Consider the following 19,561-nt stretch of genomic DNA (forward strand, 5'->3'; position numbering starts at 1 on the left):
GCAAAAACGTCTAGAGGAGAGTCAAAAAAAGAATATCCAGAGCGATCTTGAAAAAAGGAAAAAATAGAACAACAATGGATTCTCGATACCATAAAAAGGGTGGCAAAGGATGAAAAAATAGATTTTAGAGAATTTCAGAAAACCGATCCTATTAGGAACATTTATCTGAATACTACAATTCTCATGGGATCGGCTACAGATAATTTAAATTTAATATTAGAATATTTGGAAACTAATAAGAATGTTAGAAAAGACGTGAAAAATTACTTTGGGGAGTTAATGAGGGAATTTAGAACTATCTCAGAAAAACTCGCGGACTTAGGTAAATATAGAGAGGTAGATGTTAAAAAACTGTGCGAAGAAATCAAAAAAAGAGGAACTGGAAAAAAGAAGGATAGTATAAATATGAATAAAGAAAGTAAAGACATGCAAACTCAAACTATTAGAAATAAAACTAAAGAATGTAAAGACATGCAAACTCAAACTATTAGAAATAAAACTATAGAATGTAAAGATATGCAAACTCAAACTATTTGTAATAAAACCAAAGAAATAAATACTCAGACGGAAAATCCAGTATACTGGTTCTCGAACACGAAACCGAGTTTTAAAAAAAATGAATCCATATATCTTGAGAAAACAGAATATGAAAAACCAAAAATTACTTCTGACATAAAGATTAAGGAAAATACAGAGTGGGTTAAACAATTTAACTTACCTAGGAAAAGAAGAAGAGAAGAAATGACATCGGCGACAAGGGATGTAACGTCAATTCGGCACCTCCTGGATCTGGACCTAAAAAAGAAAAGAAAAGAAATTAATAGGAAAGAAGATAAGAAGTCATCACCTTCGGATGGCACCTTGTCGGACGAAGATGATGACCAAACAAATAAAGTCATCAAAGGTATACAGAATCTTCTAAAAGAATTTATGCTAAGTAAAGAAAAGGAAAAGCAACATAGGAATATAGGAATTCAGGAAAAAGAAGCTTATATTCCGGGCTGTAGCAAAGAAAACAATATAGGAGATGGAAGAGAGGTTAATACCAGGGAGGATATGGGATGGAAGACAATCTCAAAACGCAAAGGAAAATTTGTTTTCGGTCCCATCATGGACTCGGTAGTGAAGAAATTAACTACTGTTAAAATGGAAACGAAAAAACCGATAAGGCCAAAATGGACGATTCCTAATAATGACGCTATTATGGTTAAGGTAAAAGATGATGAAACCTTCAAAGATTCTTATGCAAAAATCTGTAAAGGTGTCGCTGATACTAGCGGGATCCGACGGGTCCGGAAAACTCGGACCGGGCAATTGTTACTGGAATTGGAAAAATCTGAAGACATTGATAAAATGAAAATACAAATTCAGAAATCTTTAGAAAATGCAGAAGATCAAAATGTACCTACTGCAGATATTAGAGTTCTACAGAAGACATTCGACTTGGAGATAAAGAATTTAGACCCATTGGTTGATGAAAGAACCATTCTAGGAATACTAAAAGAGGAACTAGAAATAGATTTAGAAGAACTAGAACTAAAGGTTTTAAGAGGTACAAAGCTAGGAATGCAAACAGCGGTCATAGAAACACCACTTAAGTTTTTGAAAAAGATTGTTAAAAAAGATAAAATTAAAATCGGTATGACGATAGTTAGGCTGAACCCGATGCCTAAAATAATTAAATGTTTCCGCTGCCATGCGATAGGGCACTTTAGCACTAATTGCAGGGTGGTAATAAAAGATGGGAAAAGGTGTCGGAAGTGTGCCGGAGACGGTCACACTATGAAAGAGTGTCTTGAAAAAACACCTATATGTAAAGACTGTAAGGATATGGGAATGATTGATAACCACCTCAGATGTACCATGGCTTGTCCATGTTTTAGAAATCGCATAGGCGAGTTGAAGAATCAATTTGATAAGTACGTTCTTTCGTCTGCTGCAGATCAACTGTACTGGGAGCAGGAATGCCCAAACAAATCTCGACCAGATAATTGCGGTAAACAAAATTGATATTGTCTGTATCCAAGAGCCCCATAAAATGGACAAATATTGGATTAAGTCAAAAGACAAAAAAGCTGCTATCAAAATTATAAATAGAGATATCAAAGTTCCCACTTCTAGGATCTTCAATGGAAAATTTTACGTTGGTATTCAAATAGATTTTCTCACCTTGGTGAACGTGTACATTTCGCCAAACTGTAGTCAATCTGAGTTTTACAACTGCTTAGAAGAACTTAAAATATCTAGACGCGGATGGAAGGATCCCATTATAGTGCTCGGAGATTTTAACGTCAGATCCTTGGAGTTTGGAGACAGAGTTCAAAACAGGAGAGGCGCAGTGCTAAACTACTATATATCTGAGATGAATTTGTCTTACGTGGACTTGGAGGGTGGTGACTATACATTCCACCGAGGTAGAAGAAAATCTAAGATAGACATAATAAGTGCGAGCCGGTCAATTCATGATAAAATTAAAAGTAAAATAGACGATGTGGAAAATTACTCTGACCATAAATCATGTATACATAGTTTAAATCTAAACAGAGAGTCTAGATATATTCAAGCGATGAAACACGCTAAGGATTGGAGATGGAACTTAAAATCTATGGATGTTGAAATATTTCTAAATACATTCAATAAACTAAATTCTAAATTGGACTGGAATAACATGGATAAAAATACAATAGATAACTATATTAAAAACATGCACACAGCGTGTAAAAAAACGCTTAAAAAGAAACTATACATGTATAAACATCAAGAATATCGATGTTGGAATGCTGAAATTGAAAATTTAAGACTCGAAGTTATAAAAACAAGACAGCGATACCAAAGAACATCACATCAGAACTTGCAGTTAAAAGCTGACAGAAAAGAAATCTATAGAATAGCCAAAAAGAAACTTCAATATAAAATTAACGACAGTAAGCAACAACAATGGAAGATTTTTACTGACCTTCTCAATTCGGATCCGTGGGGCAGACCCTATATAATCATCAGAAACAAAATTAAAAGCAGAAGCCCAATGCCAATTTTGGACTCAAAAGAAGCTTCAGAAATTTTACAGCATTTATTCCCACGGGAAAAAGAAAAAGTTTTATACGATACATTTGAAAAAGAAGAAAATAGTTTTATATATATTAATAAAGAAGAACTAAGAGTAATTGTGGAAAATCTTAAGACTAATAAAGCTGCCGGGCTAGACAAAATTCCTCCTGGTCTGATTAAAATTATCGCATTAAATGACCTGACAAGGTTCCATCAGATGTATGTTGGATGCCTGGATTTACTGTATATACCTGAAACATGGAAAAAATCAAGAACTATTCTGTTGAGGAAAAATATAAATACGGATAACTCACCTGGTAACTTTAGACCCATCTGCATAGGTAATTGCTTAAATAAAATCTTTGAAAAAATCCTAGAAAAAGAAATTTTATTATATTTAGGGAATACGCCTTTTCATAGAAATCAATTCGGTTTCTGTAAAGGGAAATCGACCCTGGACGCTCTGGAAATTGTTAACGATTTCATGGAATCAACTATAAGATGGAGAAAATTTGGAATTATTATTAGTCTGGACATACGTAATGCCTTCAATACAATCGGTTGGAATAGAATTTTTGAAAATCTAAAGAAAAAAAGAATACCTAATAGCCTACAGAATTTATTACAATTGTATTTCAGAAATAGGTCGATTGAATATAAAGCGGCTGATAGATGGATCAATATACGGGCCGAGAAAGGTGTGCCACAAGGTTCGGTAATATCTCCGCTAATTTGGAATATAGTCTACGATGGGTTACTTGCACTTAAATACGATTCGGAGATTACGACTATCGCATACGCGGATGACATTTTAATTTATGCAGCTAGAGGAAAATTAGATAATTTAAAAAAAGATCTTGAAGAAGCTATTAATCTGAAAATTGCCCCCTGGTTAGAAGCAAATGGCCTGGAACTAGCAGGTCACAAGTCAAAATTTATATTTACAAATAAGAAATGGATTCCACAAGATTTCAAATTGGACATTACGAATAATCAAATAGCTGCAAGTAATAGCATAAAATATTTAGGCATATATCTTAACAGGTATAATAATTACTATGAACATATAGACTGGATAACTGAAAAATCACACAAAGTAATAGGAGAATTATCACGTTTAATGAAAAATACAGGGGGCGCATCGTATGCTGGAAGGAAATTATACTATAACATAATAGTCTCTATAATTAGTTATGGTAGCCATATATGGGCAAAAAAGGCTCTGTCTTACCGTCGGAATATTACTAGGATTGCGAGAGTACAGCGTCTCGGTTTGTGTAGAATAGCCAGGGCGTATAGATCGGCGTCTCGTTACTCCCTTTGCGTACTGACCGGGTACTTGCCTCTGGAAATACTCCTAGAAGAGAGACCACTACTTTACGATTTGAAAAAGAAATACAAAATTTCAGAAGAGGATGGCGAACTTACTCGCGAATTTAAAGAAAGGAATTTTAAAAGAGAAATGGAAGAAATCAAAGAAAACTCTTGGAATAAATGGATGATCACATGGAATAATTACCGTCATTCTGCATGGACGAGATCCATTATTACGAACCCAAAAAGTTGGGCTGAAAGGAACTTTGGAATCCTGAACTACAGGTTAACCCAAATACTTACAGGACACGGGGTCTTCCAGGCTTTCCGTTACCGGATAGGGAAGGCCACACATGACAAATGTTGGTGGTGTGTAGGAGTTAGGGATGATCCCGAACACACGCTTCTACATTGTGATAGATGGGCAGCGGAGAGAAATTCTCTATGCATCGATATAGGAGACACACTTACCGTCGGGAATTTCCAGAGCATAATGCTTCGGGACGGAGCCACATGGAAAAAATAGATAATTTTATCAACCTAATCATGGGGAAAAAAGAAGATTTTGAACGTAAGCTGGAGAGAATGATATAGAGGTTTTGTTCGAAATCGCTGTAGGCGTTACCGAGAATCTCGGTAACGCAAACATCATTTCTCGTGCCATACAGTTTTTGCGACCTAATCCGCAGACGAGCGGCCTCGGTGCGACCGTGTCTCGGAGTTGACAATAGCCAGCTGATCGAGCTCGGCGCCGAGACCGGGTGAACGCACTCAGACGTAAACTTTGTGTTTACGTCTAAACGTTTACTTGTCGCGTGAGCCACCGTTCCCATATTCCAAAATATCAAATCCGTCAACCACCGTCCTTGTTTCCTGTGCAGTAGCGGCCGTTAGGGCATTGCCCTCGTGCGCTAGCTAACGTTCGACACTGCCAAATCCTTTGTCATTTTCAAAAACCCCACTCCTTATTCCTTCCGACGCCGGTGGCCACGCACAGTATAAATAACCCGCGATAACCGCGAAACGGGGTCTTTAGACACGCTCGATCGCTCGATCATAGTCTCGTTACTTTCGTTTATTCGTGCGCTCCACGACACTTCACTCTCCCAAATCGTGCGCTTCACGATTCGCGCGTTACATCTCCGACTTCTATATATTCTCCGCTTTCTTGTACCTCTGCACTTCACCGCTGTCTTGTATACTGTCCGCTTTGTTCTCAATACATTATTTATTATTTCATACAGTCCACTATTATTCTCTACCTATCTCTATCGCACCCTATACCTCTTTCCTTTCGCTATAGTTCCAAACAGGATTGAAGATGATAAGGATAAATGAAAGGCAAGAACAGGAGTGGAAACAGACGCAAGCGGGTGACCCTGAGAAATGCGAAAAGCGGGCCCTTGGTCACTGAAGCATGCGGAGAGCAGAGAGGGCGAAAAGAGGAGAGGTTTTTTAGTGGGTATGGCTTCCAGCCGAGTTCCACACTACCAGACCATCTGGTGTGCGTAACGCATTTTTCCTCTCCTACGTAAAAAAAAAAAAAAAAAAAGGACGGTATAGGGATTAGGGGGACTCCGGCCAGGCTTGAGGACGAGATAGGGATCAGGGGGACTCCGGCCAGGCTTGAGGACGCGATAGGGATCGGGGGGACGTGGGTCTGGCTTGAGGACGGGATAGGGAACAGGGGGACGTGAGCCAGGATTGAGGACGGGATAGGGAATAGGGGGACGTGGGCCAGGCTTGACGACGGCATAGGGATCAGGGGAACGTGGGCCAGGATTGAGGACGTGATAGGGATCAGGGGGACTCCGGCCAGGCTTGTGGACGAGGTAGGGATCAGGGGGACTCCGGCCAGGCTTGAGGACGGGATAGGGATCGGGGGGACGTGGGTCTGGCTTGAGGACGGGATAGGGAACAGGGGGGCGTGAGCCAGGCTTGAGGACGGGATAGGGAACAGGGGACTCCGGCCAGGCTTGCGGACGGGATAGGGATTAGGGCGCCGTTGGCCAGGCTTTAGGACGGGATAGTTATCAGAGGAACGTGGGCCAGGCTTGAGAATGGGATGGCGATCAGGGGGACGTGGGCCGGGCTTGTCGATGGGATAGGGATCGGGGGACTCCGGCCAGGATTCAGGACGGTATAGGGATCAGGGGGACTCCGGCCAGGCTTGCGGACGGGATAGGGATTAGGGGGCCGTTGGCCAGGCTTGAGGACGGGATAGGGATCAGGGGAACGCGGGCCAGGATTGAGGACGGGTTAGGGATAAGGGGGCCGTGGGCCAGGCTTGAGGACGTAATAGGGATGAGTGCGACGTGGGCCAGGCTTGAGGATGGGATAGGGATCAGGGGGACGTGGGCCAAGCTTGAGGACCGTATAGGGATCGGGGGACTCCGACCAGGATTGAGGACGGGATAGGGATCGGGGGGACGTGGGCCTGGCATGGAGACGGGATAGGGTTCGGAGGGACTCCGGCCAGGCTTGAGGACGAGATAGGGATCAGGGGGACGTGGGCCAAGCTTGAGGACCGTATAGGGATCGGGGGACTCCGACCAGGATTGAGGACGGAATAGGGATCGGGGGGATCATATCCCTAAAATCCTCTACGCTCCACCTCCTCGTGGTGGTCCCTGGAAACACACATAGTTGTGTGTTGCTAACGGAGCGAGGGGTATTCCGCGGGAAGTAGTCCCAATGATGTGTGAGGCGATGCCGGCGGGATCTTCGGATCCTGGCAGGGCCTTTTTTTTTTTTTTTTATCGTGAGGAAATGTTTTATACATATCGCGACTCCCTGGGGGAAGCCGGGGTTATGTGGGATTCTCCCCGGGGGCGAGCCCCCGGAGACTACCCACTAAAACCTCACGCCCACCTAAGCTACACGGGAGGTGACTGGATCACGCGAGTACTCAACAGGACACCTCCCACCTATCATCATGCCCCGGGGGGGGGGGTTAACCTCCCCCACTGCCTACGCTATAAGACCCCGGGCGGAGGGACCCGCCCGGTGTCCCCATCCCTGGAGCCTTCGGATTGGGCTTCCTGAGCCCCAGCTCGGTCCACCCACAACTCCCGGAGTCCTCGTGTCCCGCTCGGGGCCGGTGTCCCGAAGGAACCAGCCCCGGCCGAGACAAGAAGACGCCGCCACCGGAAGGAAGGGCCGTCGGAGGCGCGATCCGGCACGCCCCGACCCTTCCTTTCCCCAAACCCCCCACGTATCCCCCTCCCCAATCGGGGAGGGACGGACCGACACCCCCCTACACCGGGAAACTAACCCGGGGGGTGTCGGCCTATCACGGGGGGAGCTATGCTCCCCCCCGGGGGCCCGGGTCAGCTCACACCCTGGGCCCCCAAGTACACCGCCCCCAGTTGTGGGGGCGTAACAGGGCGCGGGGAAACTCCCCGCGCCAACCCCACTCCGCCCCCCACCACCGGGGGCACACGTTGACGCGGGGGAGACCCCCGCGCCCTCCCTACCCTCTCCGCCCCCCTTCTGGGGGGACACGTCGGCGCGGGGGTCGTCCCCGCGCCCACACCCTCCTCGCGGAGCCCGGGTCCCGTTCCCGGGCCCGCTCGGCGGCCTCCTTCTGGGTCATTACTACCTCACAGAAGGAGGCCACCGCAATCCTGGCAAGGCCTCCCTTGCCGGTAAGGCTCACACGGAGGCATAAAAACCGCGGACCAATGGGTCCTGCGATAACGACCGGGGAGGTCGCCGCAGGGCCCTTGCCGTAAACCGGTGGTCATGTTTAACCGGAACGGTGGTCTTGCCTCAATCGGCCGGGCCGCGAGGATGATAACCTCTATAATAAATCCCCAACCCTAAGCTTAGGTGCGCGGTGAGAGGGTATGCCCTGGTTACAGGGGTACACCAGTCGCGAGCGCACCAACCACCACTGGATACCTGGCGCCTCCAGTGAGTATATAGCCTTACCCGGGTAGTGGGGGCTCTGCCCAGGTGGACCTCTTTTCCCGCCGTATTCGTGGGACGAAATATGGAATTTAAAAATAAAAACAAAACTGAAGAAGGTAAGGAGGGGGTACTGAGGGGAACGAGGGGACGTGGTCGGCGCGGCGAGTCGGTGGACCGATTATCGGACTACTCGACCCACTCAGCGCCCCCCATCCCCAGCGGGGCGGGCACGAAGAGGTCGCTGAACCCTCCGGGCGTGCCACAGCCGAACCCGTCGCAGAAAAAGCGGGAGCGACTGGACGAGGTCGTCCGCCCGGACATAAGGTACATGCTCCCCGGGGAGCTGCCCGCCCTTATAGCGGAAAAGTCGGACGTTGCCCGGGAGCTGGCGGAGGCGAGCCGGAACCTCAAGTGCACGCACCTCAAAGGGATCCGCGACGCCTCCGAGGATATAAAGGCGGCAGTGCGGGAGTTGGAGCGGAGGGGTATCCAGGTTGGACCCCCCGCCGACTCCCGCGACCCGGACTCCCAGGCGGATGTCGGGGACGCCGCATTACGGATGGAGAACGCGGCGCTCAGGAGGGAGCTCTTGGAGACCCGCGACTCGCTTCGGGCCATTAGGGGAGAATTAATGGTGATGAAGCGGTTGCGGGACGCTCCCCCCCTGCCGCAAGTCTCCGCCCCCGAGGTCGGTGAGGTCACTGCGACCCCGGCGAAGCAGCTGGACCTTATGGCCCAGATGCGGGCCCTCATGGAGGAGGGCCTCAGATCCCTCCGCGAAGAGATGCGGAGGGAGCTGCGCCGGGTGACCAGGCATGGTGCCCGGGGGGAGCCCCGGCCGCCGCCGCCGGCCCTTCCGGCGCCGCCGCGGCCCGCCCCCGCGCCTGCTCCGCCGACGCCTGTCCCTGCCCCTGCCCCGGGGACGGGGGAGAAGAAGAAGAAGAAAAAGAAGAAGACGGGGAAGAAGGCTGGGGAGGCTCCCCAGCCTTCGGTCGCCCGCCCGGACCCGCCCCCTGCGCCTGCACCGGGTACCCCGGCTAAGCCGGGGACCTGGGCGGAGGTGGTCGGGAGGCGGGCCATCTCCGCGGCCAAGGCCGCGGCTAAGGCTGAGGCCCAAGTAGCGGCAGCCGCCTCGGCCGGCGCCGCTATGCCTAGGAAGGCCGCTGCCCCCGCCCCAAAGAGGGGTAAGGCAGCGGCCAAGGTGAAGGCTCCCCCTCGATCGGCCGTGGTGACCGTCACCGTGCCGGAGGGGAGCAAAGCCTCATATGAGGAGGCCATTAGGAGGGCCCTCCTGGGCGTCGATCTCGACGCCCTGGGCATTGGGGCCCTCAATTGGAAGCGGGCGGTATCCGGGGGCCTCATTATTGAGGTCCACGGTGCCGATGGGGGCCCCTAGGCTGACGCCTTGGCCGCCAAGATGGCCGCCGTCCTGGGGGGATGGATGTAAGGGTGTCCAGGCCCGTCAAGAAGGCGGAATTCCGCCTGACGGGCCTGAAAGTCTCGGTTACCCCCCGGGAGGTGACGGAAGCGGTGGCGAAGGCCGGGGGCTATACCGCCGAGTCGGTCAGGGTGGGGGAACTCAAAGCCCCGCCCAACGGACTCGGCACAGTATGGGTGCAGTGCCCGGCTGTGGCGGCCTTGGCCATTCAGAAGGCCGGGAGGATTCGCGTGGGGTGGTCCACCGCCCAGGTGGTGGTGCTGGCACCACGGCCAATGCAGTGTTTCCGCTGCCTGGCCCTTGGCCACGTACGGCAGCGGTGCACTGCAGAGGTCGACCGCAGCGGTCATTGCTACCGCTGCGGGGACGCCACGCACCGGGCGGTGGACTGTAAGAGTCCACCCCATTGCGTGGTCTGCGCGGCCTTGGGAAGGCCGGCGGGGAGCAAGGCGTGCTCCCCGCCGCCAAAGGGCAAGAAGAAGGTAAAGGGGGCCGGCGGTGTGGCGCCACCCCAAACCCCGGAAATACCGGGGGGAAAGTCGGCCACTCCCCCAACCCCTAGGGAGGGTGAATCGATGGAGGTGGAGACGGCCCCCAGCGGGACGGGGGGTAATGACCCCCCGCCACCCGCACCGGCGGCTAAGGAGGGGACCAGCGTGAAGGCCAATTAATGGCCCATATTCCGCGCTGGTCCCCTCTCCCGGTACTCCAGGCCAACCTCAACCACTGCCGCCAGGCGCAGGACCTGATGGTCCAGTGCCTGGAGGAGTGGGGGTTGGCCTGGCCGTCGCCACGGAGCCGTACAGGGTCCCCGACCATCCACACTGGTCCGGGGACGTTGACGGCTCCGTGGCGATATGGTGGCGTCGACACTCGGCGACTGTGCCCCCCTGCTCCGTGGTCGAACGGGGCAGGGGGATGGTTATGGTTAAGTGGGGAAGGTTTCTGGTCGTGGGGTGCTACAGCTCACCCAGTTATGACTCCGCCGAATTAGGGATGTTCCTGGACCGGCTGGGGCTTATGATAGCCCCGTATATAGCCGGTCCGGTGTTGGTCCTGGGGGACCTCAATGCGAGGTCCACCACCTGGGGTAACCCCGGGACCAACGCTCGAGGCGGAGTCCTGGAAGACTGGGCGGAGGGGATGGAGCTCCGTCAGTTAGAGCGAAGTCAGTTTACTGGTGGTCGGGGGAGCTGGCCGAACTCCGCAGTTCGGCCGGCCGAGCCCGCTGCCAGTATGCCCGCGCCCGTCGCCGCCATTTTTTGGGCGGCGACGCGGAGCCGAGGGTCGCCGAGCTGTACAGGGAGTACAGATCGGCGGCCGTGGCCCTCAAGCGTGCAATTGCCGCTGCTAAGGCCAAGGCCTGGGATGAGCTCCTGCTCATCCTCCGTGACGATCCGTGGGGACGCCCGTATAAGGCGGTGCTTGGGAAGCTCCGCCCCTGGGCGTCCCCGGTTACGGAGAGACTAGACCCGGAATTTCTGGGGCGCGTCGTTGACACCCTCTTCCCCCCGTGGTGATGGGAATGAGGGGAGGAGGGAACGCGCCCGGGATCCGACCATGCGATGGTCGGACGACCATTCCGGGTCACTGAGTGGGAGCTGTACCAGGCCGTCCGGGAGCTTCGGGCCAGGGGCAAGAAGGCCCCTGGCCCCGATGGGGTTCCCGGTGGTATAATGGCCTTAGATATGGAGGTCCTCGCCCCGGCGTTCAGGAGCGTCATGGACGCGAGCCTGCGCCGGGGAGTCTTCCCCACGGTATGGAAAGAAGCGTGCCTGGTTCTCCTCCAAAAGGAGGGGAAACCCGCAGAGTCTCCCTCTGCATACCGGCCGGTTTGTTTACTCGACGAGGCGGGCAAGCTATTCGAAAGGATAATTGCCGCCCGCCTCGTCGAGCATCTGTCGCGGGGTGGTCCGGACCTGAGCGACAGCCAGTATGGATTCCGGAGGGGGCGCTCCACTATAGACGCCCTGGAGCGTCTGCGCCTCCTCCGTGAACAGGCTGTCGCTCGGGGCAGGGTGTTGATTGCGGTGTCGTTGGACATCTCCAACGCTTTCAACGCCCTGCCCTGGTCGGAGATAATGGGGGCGCTGGACTATTTCCAGGTGCCCCCTTATCTCCGGGAGGTGGTCGGCGACTATCTCCGCGACAGAGGGGTGGTATTTACCGGCCGGTATGGCATTGTGCACTCGAGGGAGACGCACCGCGGCGTTCCACAGGGGTCGGTCCTTGGACCGCTCCTGTGGAACTTGGCATATGACGCGGTGCTGCGGGTTGTCCTCCCCCGGGATACGGGTGTCATCTGCTATGCAGATGACACGCTGGTTTATGCCGAGGGGGAGGACTGGAGGAGAACCAGGCACCTGGGCGAGGCCGCCCTGGACTGCGTGGTCGGGCGAATCCGGAGGATGGGGTTGACCGTGGCCGCCGCAAAGACCGAGGCGATCTGGATGTACGGATCACCTCGGCTGTGGCGGCTACCCCGAGGTCAGGACCTCCGGATTCGTGTCGCTGAGACCTCCGTCGCGATCGGGCCCAGGATGAGGTACCTGGGCCTGGTCATAGACGGCCGCTGGCGGTTCGATGGACACTTCGAGCTCCTCGCCCCCCGACTAGAGAGGACGGCAGCCGCATTGGCGCGGCTGCTGCCGAATGTAGGGGGGCCGGATTTGAAAGTACGCCGCCTCTATGTGGAGGTGGTGCGGTCTATAGCCCTGTATGGGGCCCCAGTATGGCACCGCTCGCTCGAGGCCAGCACGCCCAGCTGCAAGCTCTTTGCAAGAGTGCGGCGGCGGCTGGCCTTGCGGGTCATACGGGGGTACCGCACCATCTCCACCGAGGCGGCGGGACTCCTCGCCGTGATTCCACCCTTCACTGTGGTGGCGGCGGAGCGGGCGAAGTTATACCAGATCGCCCGCTCCTTCCGCCGCCCGCCGGGGGTGGAACTCACGCGCGAGGAGGAGTTGGAGCTCGAGGGCCAGAATCGCAAGGCCCGGATGGAAAGTTTTTCGGAGTGGAGGGCGATGTTAACGCCCTCCACACGTCCGATTGTCCGGGCCCTCCTGCCCATATTTTATATATGGTGCGGGAGGCGGGGAAGGTTGACCTTCCGCCTCACGCAGGTGCTCTCCGGCCACGGTTGCTTCGGAGAGTACCTGCACGGAATGGGACGGGAGCCGACTGCGCAGTGCCACCACTGCGGCGAAGATGTGGACACGGCGCGGCACACTCTGGAGGAGTGCCCAGCTTGGGCTGAGCCGCGCCGTGTTCTTAGAGCCGCGGTGGAAGGGTGGGACTTCTCGCTGTCGACCGTGGTCGACCACATGGTCGACAGCGTGAGGTCGTGGAAGGCGGTGGCCTCCTTCTCCGATGATGTTATCAAGCAGAAGGAGGCCGCCAAGCGGGCCCGGGAACGGGACCCGGGCTCCGCGAGGAGTATTTGGGCGCGGGGGCGACCCCCGCGCCGACGTGTGCCCCCCAGGAGGGGGGCGGCGACGGCTGCGAGGGCGCGGGGGTCTCCCTCGCGTCAACGTGTGCCCCCGGTGGTGGGGGCGGAGTGGGGTTGGCGCGGGGAGCTTCCCCGCGCCCTGTTATGCCCCCACAACTGGGGGCGGTGAACTTGGGGGCCCGGGGCGTGAGCTGACCCGGGCCCCCGGGGGGGAGGATAGCTCCCCCCGTGATAGGCCGACACCCCCCGGGTTAGTTTCCCGGTGTGGGGGGTGTCGGTCCGTCCACTCCCCGACCGGGCAGGGGGATGCGTGGGGGATTTGGGGAAAGGAAGGGTCGGGGCGTGCCGGATCGCGCCTCCGACGGCCCTTCCTTCCGGTGGCGGCGTCTTCCTGCCTCGGCCGGGGCTGGTTCCTTCGGGATACCGGCTCCGAGCGGGGCACGAGGACTCCGGGAGCTGTGGGTGGACCGAGCTGGGGCTCGGGAAGCCCAATACGAAGGTTCCAGGGATGGGGACACCGGGCGGGTCCCTCCGCCCGGGGTCCTATAGCGTAGGCAGTGGGGGAGGTTAACCCCTCCCCCGAGGTATGATGATAGCTGGGAGGTGTCCTGTTGAGTACTCGCGTGATCCAGGCTCCTCCCCTTTAGCTTAGGTGGGCGTGAGGTTTTAGTGGGTAGTCTCTGGGGGTTCGCCCCCCGGGGAGAGTCCCACATAACCCCGGCTTCCCCCAGGGAGTCGGGGTATGTATAAAACATTTCCTCACGAAAAAAAAGGGTTAGGGTTGGGGTAAGCGGAAGGGAAAGCGGAAGGTACCCTTATGGACGCATCAACGCCTGTGATAAGCAGAAGCTGCAGGGCCGGGCTAGAGAGTGAAAATAAGAGTACCAGGAAGCAGGACCGAAAACCACATAACATCAACCCGGGAAGATGGTGGTTACCTGGAATGCCACTCCAGGAAAGCCACAGAAACTCCCCCCTGGCAGCGAGAGCCCGCCCTCCCTCCACCCTCTGGTCCCCGGCCTCCTCTCCAGACCGGGGAAGTCTGACGAAATAGCGCAAAGAAGAAGGAAGAAAAGAAAAAGAAGAGGAACAAAACAAGGAAGAGAAGTCAGCGTAATATTAGCTAGGTGCAATGCGAAAAACTTGTTAGTAGCATTTATACAAAAACCAGACGAGATACGCGGACCAATTTTTGGACACAGTAGTTTCGAAGCAGTTAGAACATTTTTGATAAAAAATTTTCCAAAAAAAGTTGCAAATAAAAAAGTTAAAATTTACTCCAATAGTTCGAAAAATGCAATAATTAGAAAAACTAAACAGAGTAGAGGAAAAAAATTTTGGAAAAAAGCTAGCAATAAAAAATTTTAAAAATACTCGAATAGATCGAAAATTTGCAAAATTGGAAAATCCAAACAGAGCAAAGGATAGGACAGGCGACATACAGTAGAAAACAACTTATAGAATTAAAAATCTTTTTGAACAAAGCCAGGCGAACGGCAAATTCAAACCAGACAGATCCGAATTTGTTAAGTTTGACAATGTTAGAAATAGCGGAAAAGTACGAAATTCAGAATAGATGAGTTTTTCACGAGGGGAAAGCGATTGGTACAGGAAAAACTAAGTCTTAAAAGTTATTTAAGGAGAAAAAATTAGCGAATAAATTTTATTATAATTTGATTTTTTTATAAACGAAATGACAAGAGGAGAAAAAACTAAAGGGAATACCCCCCAAACGTTGTAATAAAATAACAAAGGGTAAGGGAATAATTAAAAGCAAAAGAGTAAGAAACACCGTGGCGCGAGAACAGAACGCGCAGAGAGCAAATAGTACCGACTACTTCCCCACGAGAAATTCTCAAACGGAAAGGAAAGCGAGAACCAAAAGTGGAAAAGCGAAACTAAGTAGCAGAAAAATAAGTAATAAATAAGTAATGTTAAGCGGAAAACGAAAAAAGAAATCCTCCAATGTTAAAAAGAAAGTAAAAATAGCGAATACAGGATACTATAGTAAAAGGAACTGGAACTAGAAGTACCCAGTTAGCAAAATGCTTTGAATCTGCCACTAAAATTTGACTCGGAAGTGCCATCCATCTGTATTCGCATTACCATCTGTATATCCAGTGGAAAGTCTGCCACGGCATATTCGTGCCAAACTTTCGCTTCGATCAGCCTTCGTCATAGAGGGCAGGTCCGTCGCAATAAGAACGGGGTAACCTTGTTCTGAAAGTAAATATCGGGAAAAATCGGAATAAACGACGAGAGCGAAAATTGAGTTTACAAACGTATTTATTTTAATCTTAATGTATTTTTATTTTACATATATTTGTATTATATTATTTATTTGTTTTATATTTATAATCTTAAGAAAGAAAACGAATAGACAATAGAATTTTAAAAAATGAACTGTACAAGTTACATAAAGGAAATAAAAATGATATAAAATTCAATTATCATAACAAAGCTGTTATACAGTAAAAAATAAATATTCAAATCTTAAAATAAGTGAAATAAAACCCTCGAATGGAAAATAAGGTGTAGGTATGCTTAAGAAGAGTTTAATTAATATATATTATATAATGTAGGTCATAGGTTATTAACAATATATTTATTTATTTATTTTTGCTATGCTTCCTCTCATCAGCGGACACGGACAGCACACCACACTTGAAGTTTCTCCTTCCTATAAACAAAAAGGGCCTTACATTAGGACGTGATATGGATATGTGTTCTGTTCTCATTGTACAATCGATATATTTCGAAGAAAAAAAAAATTTTTTAATTCTAGAATAATGTATATACTCACTTTGCCATTTTGACTTACAGATGAAATGTCCTCAATTATAACTAGACAGCACAGTGCAGACAGGATCTCGAAGTAAATACAGATGATAGATGATAGGCATCCAACCAAGCCTGTGTTCCTAACTGTTCATGTTCTGTTATTAAGAATATAATATCCTTTTGTTTACCTTTTGTTCTTGGAATGGATATATTAATGAAAAATTATGTATGCAGACATTTAATTGAAGCTGATTTACTTCAGCTGCTAGCCAAGGATACGGCATTGTATCAGGATAACATTTCATTTCATTAATCAACTCATAATAATACTGTTTTGACGTTTGTTCCAAATTACTTTCGGTGGTAATCCTGGTAGTAAAGCATTCTCGGAAAAATAGGTATCTGAAATAATTAAAAATATTTGTGAGTACTATATAAAGTTTAGAGTACTAAAATAATACTTTAGGTGATGGTGTTAGTAGAATGTTTATAGCGTACGATGATTCAACGGACAACAAAATAAAGTTTATTAACAACAACAATTAATAATCAACAATCAATAACAAAACAAAACAAAACGAGAAATATGTAATGTACGATGTGGAACTTCGAATAAATTATACTGTTTCAAAATGAACCAGCACAGCGACAACCCACTGGGACATTCCCAATATGTTATCGTCTTCTTCATCCATCGACGATTCATTGGAAACGTTCATGGCCTCCAATGGCATTCGGTAACATTTTGCCCTAACATCTTCCTGGCTAACATATGTTATTTCAGTGCTCAAAGTATTGCACTTAAAAATTTCTAATGCTGGAGATAACAAGGCGATATCATAGAATGCATCAACTTGCAGAAATCTATGTACACCTAAGCGAAAAGAATTTTCATGGGGACTAATAGATGAAATTATACAAACTGTACCATCGTGTAAAATGCAGCAATTATCGTGGTCATCTGTGCCAAGCAATAAGCTGTGAATTTGAAGTTTGCGGTAAGAAATAGCACCACTACTATTATGAAACATCATAGATGCCTGAATGGTGGTTGAAGAATCACCACCTCCCTTATTACTACCGTGATGTTCTATCTCTCTCATTCTATTAGAAAATTGTTGAAGGGGTTGTCCTGGCTTTCTGCAATATTTTCTAAAAATGGACATGTTGCTTTCATACGGGAAAGCGGAAAATGAATCTAATGTACCAAAACGTCTGACGTCATCCGCCAAGTGGAGAAGACCGTGGACATTATAAGAATTAAAAGTTGGGCCATAGAACTTTTCACAACGACGAACAAATAGTTGCAAAGCTCCTTCTGCAAACTTTAAATATTTGCTAACAAAAACCTGTGAAACCATTATTCTTATGGCACTGTGCAGAAACAAGAAGTGTCGATATAAATTATCCTTCAGTACTCCATAGGTGACAACTGGACCAGTATACAAAAGAAATTGCCGAAATTCTGTTGCTTTAAATTTGGAAAATAAATCTATTGATCTAGGACGCCTTGCAAACTCGGATGGACAATATTTATTGATCCTTCTCATTCTCTCTGAGATTGTGAACATTTGTCGAGAAGATAATTTTGAAAATGGGGAATATTTGCCACACACCCAGGCAGATAACAACTTTTTAGTGACACCTAGACATACGAGATGCATATACTCGAATGGCACCTGTGATACCATTCCTATTGGCATCAAAGCTAATGGACTTTGACCATCTTTATGATGATCCTCATCGGAACACCTGGTATATTCCTCATCACTTCGTAAAGGATGTTTAATACCATTGAAAACCTGACGACCTCTTTCCTGTGTACCACAAACTTTGCACTTGGAACAAGGTCGATTAGACATATGGCCTCTGTGATGAAGAATAAAGGCTCGAGCTGTTGCATCAGCAATAAAAGACCTTAATACGACAGGAATTTTTTTCTCGTGGAACGTAATGCCTCCATTTGACATTATCAAGTTTATGTCAGAGACAAATTTTTGAAGATAACTGTTACAATCCTTGGGTTTTTGGGTGCCTTTATAAATCCCTACTACAATGGGTTTACTATTTAAGATATTTACAATTCTGACTTGAATAGGCCAAATTTGAATTGTATTCGAATTATCTAAACTACATCCGTCCACATGAAAATCCAATTGCAACTCTCCAGGAATTACTGGAGAACATTGAGATAACTGTTTAACTATTTTCAACTCTACATCAAAATGAACATACTCTTCTGGTTCTACCACAGAGGTGACCACACTGGTACGTGGTGTACCAATGAGCGTTCTTATATCTTTCGGCAAACTAGAAAAACACGAATGGGTACGTAGAAGAGATAAGATGTTGTTCCCCTGAGTGTGCGTTAAATTATTGTCCACAAAGCAAGATGCCAAACGATCACGAAATGATACTTCTGAAACAGTACCAGCGGACTCCCAAACCACATCATCGCATGAAGAGGTAGAAGAGGAATCATGCGTGAATGAAGATGTGGTGGGAATATTAAGAAGACTTTCATTATTGTTATTACTGACAGGCACGGATAAAGAAGCCGCGCTGGGAATGCCCTGCAGATTATCAACATTAGGGGGGCTTTGTAATTCATTGTCACGTGAATACTTCCTCAAATTTAAGGTTATTTCGCGCCGAATATTTCGTTTCTGCCTAGGGCTTAATTGATTATACGGTTTTCGCGAAACCGACTTCTTCAAAACTCGATCCATGGGGGTAAAAGAAAACTGAATAAAGAATATACAAAATATATAATAATTTGTTACGTGTATTGGTAACAATACCACGTGGCAATACTTATCTGGCGTCTTCTCTGCTTCTATCCTTCCTTCCTTCGAATCCACTGCTCATCCAGTCTTCACCGCTTCAGAGTTTTTTCACGAACTTAATAATTAGTAATTAACTAACAAAGGAATCAGTGCGCGTGTCGAAACACCGACACCTTCGTCGTGAGAGCTGTTATTCCCAGTCTGGTGTCGCAAACTGCACTGCGCATGATCGCGTAACGCGCAACACCTAACATACGCGCATCATAAATTAAAAGTTATAGATATTATAGCGTTAAAAGAAATTAATGAATTAAAATTAAAAATTAAGAATTAAATTAATTAAATTATAAAAGTGTGCATTAATATTTACGCGTATTATTGTGTTATATCCTTGAGGGCATGCGCACAGTTGGCGCGAAATATGAATGTCATTTGTTTTAAAACGACCGCATGCACAAAAATGAACATCGCTACGGTTATTCGCTATCGTGCATTCGTGAATGCAACATTCCGAAAGCAGCAATGGAAGGCATTTCAAAGACAATGGAATCGGTAAGTTTCAGTCTCCTCTATGATATAATTAATCTAAAATATTATATATATTATCGGTATATCATTATATTATTTTTGATATGTTTTTCAGATTCGAGACCGTCGACCTGGGAGGACTATTCATAAACCAGCGAGGTACCAAACCATCTCGTCGGAAGAGGCACCACAGCGACGGAAACGCCGCATCATTAGGTCGCCTACACCCGTTGGCTCCGATGAGGAGTTACTACAGCTTTTAGAAGCTGTAAATTCGCCAGAACAACCGGGAACAACGGGGGGATT

The 19,561-nt window shown here is 48.8% G+C and overlaps 1 protein-coding gene across 1 annotated transcript; it reads right to left on the bottom strand.

The window, feature by feature from the left end:
- Positions 1-15,507: 15,507 nt before the first annotated feature.
- Positions 15,508-18,490, bottom strand: LOC143363560 (uncharacterized; the record flags this gene model as incomplete). Its single annotated transcript, XM_076804127.1, has 3 exons — positions 15,508-15,840; positions 15,964-16,085; positions 16,221-18,490. A coding segment is annotated over one exon (1,932 nt), but the record flags the coding sequence as incomplete, so codon positions are not given.
- Between the last annotated feature and the right edge of the window lie 1,071 nt (positions 18,491-19,561).

The sequence above is a fragment of the Halictus rubicundus genome, unplaced genomic scaffold (genome assembly GCF_050948215.1).
Source record: "Halictus rubicundus isolate RS-2024b unplaced genomic scaffold, iyHalRubi1_principal scaffold0059, whole genome shotgun sequence".
NCBI lineage: Eukaryota > Metazoa > Arthropoda > Insecta > Hymenoptera > Halictidae > Halictus > Halictus rubicundus.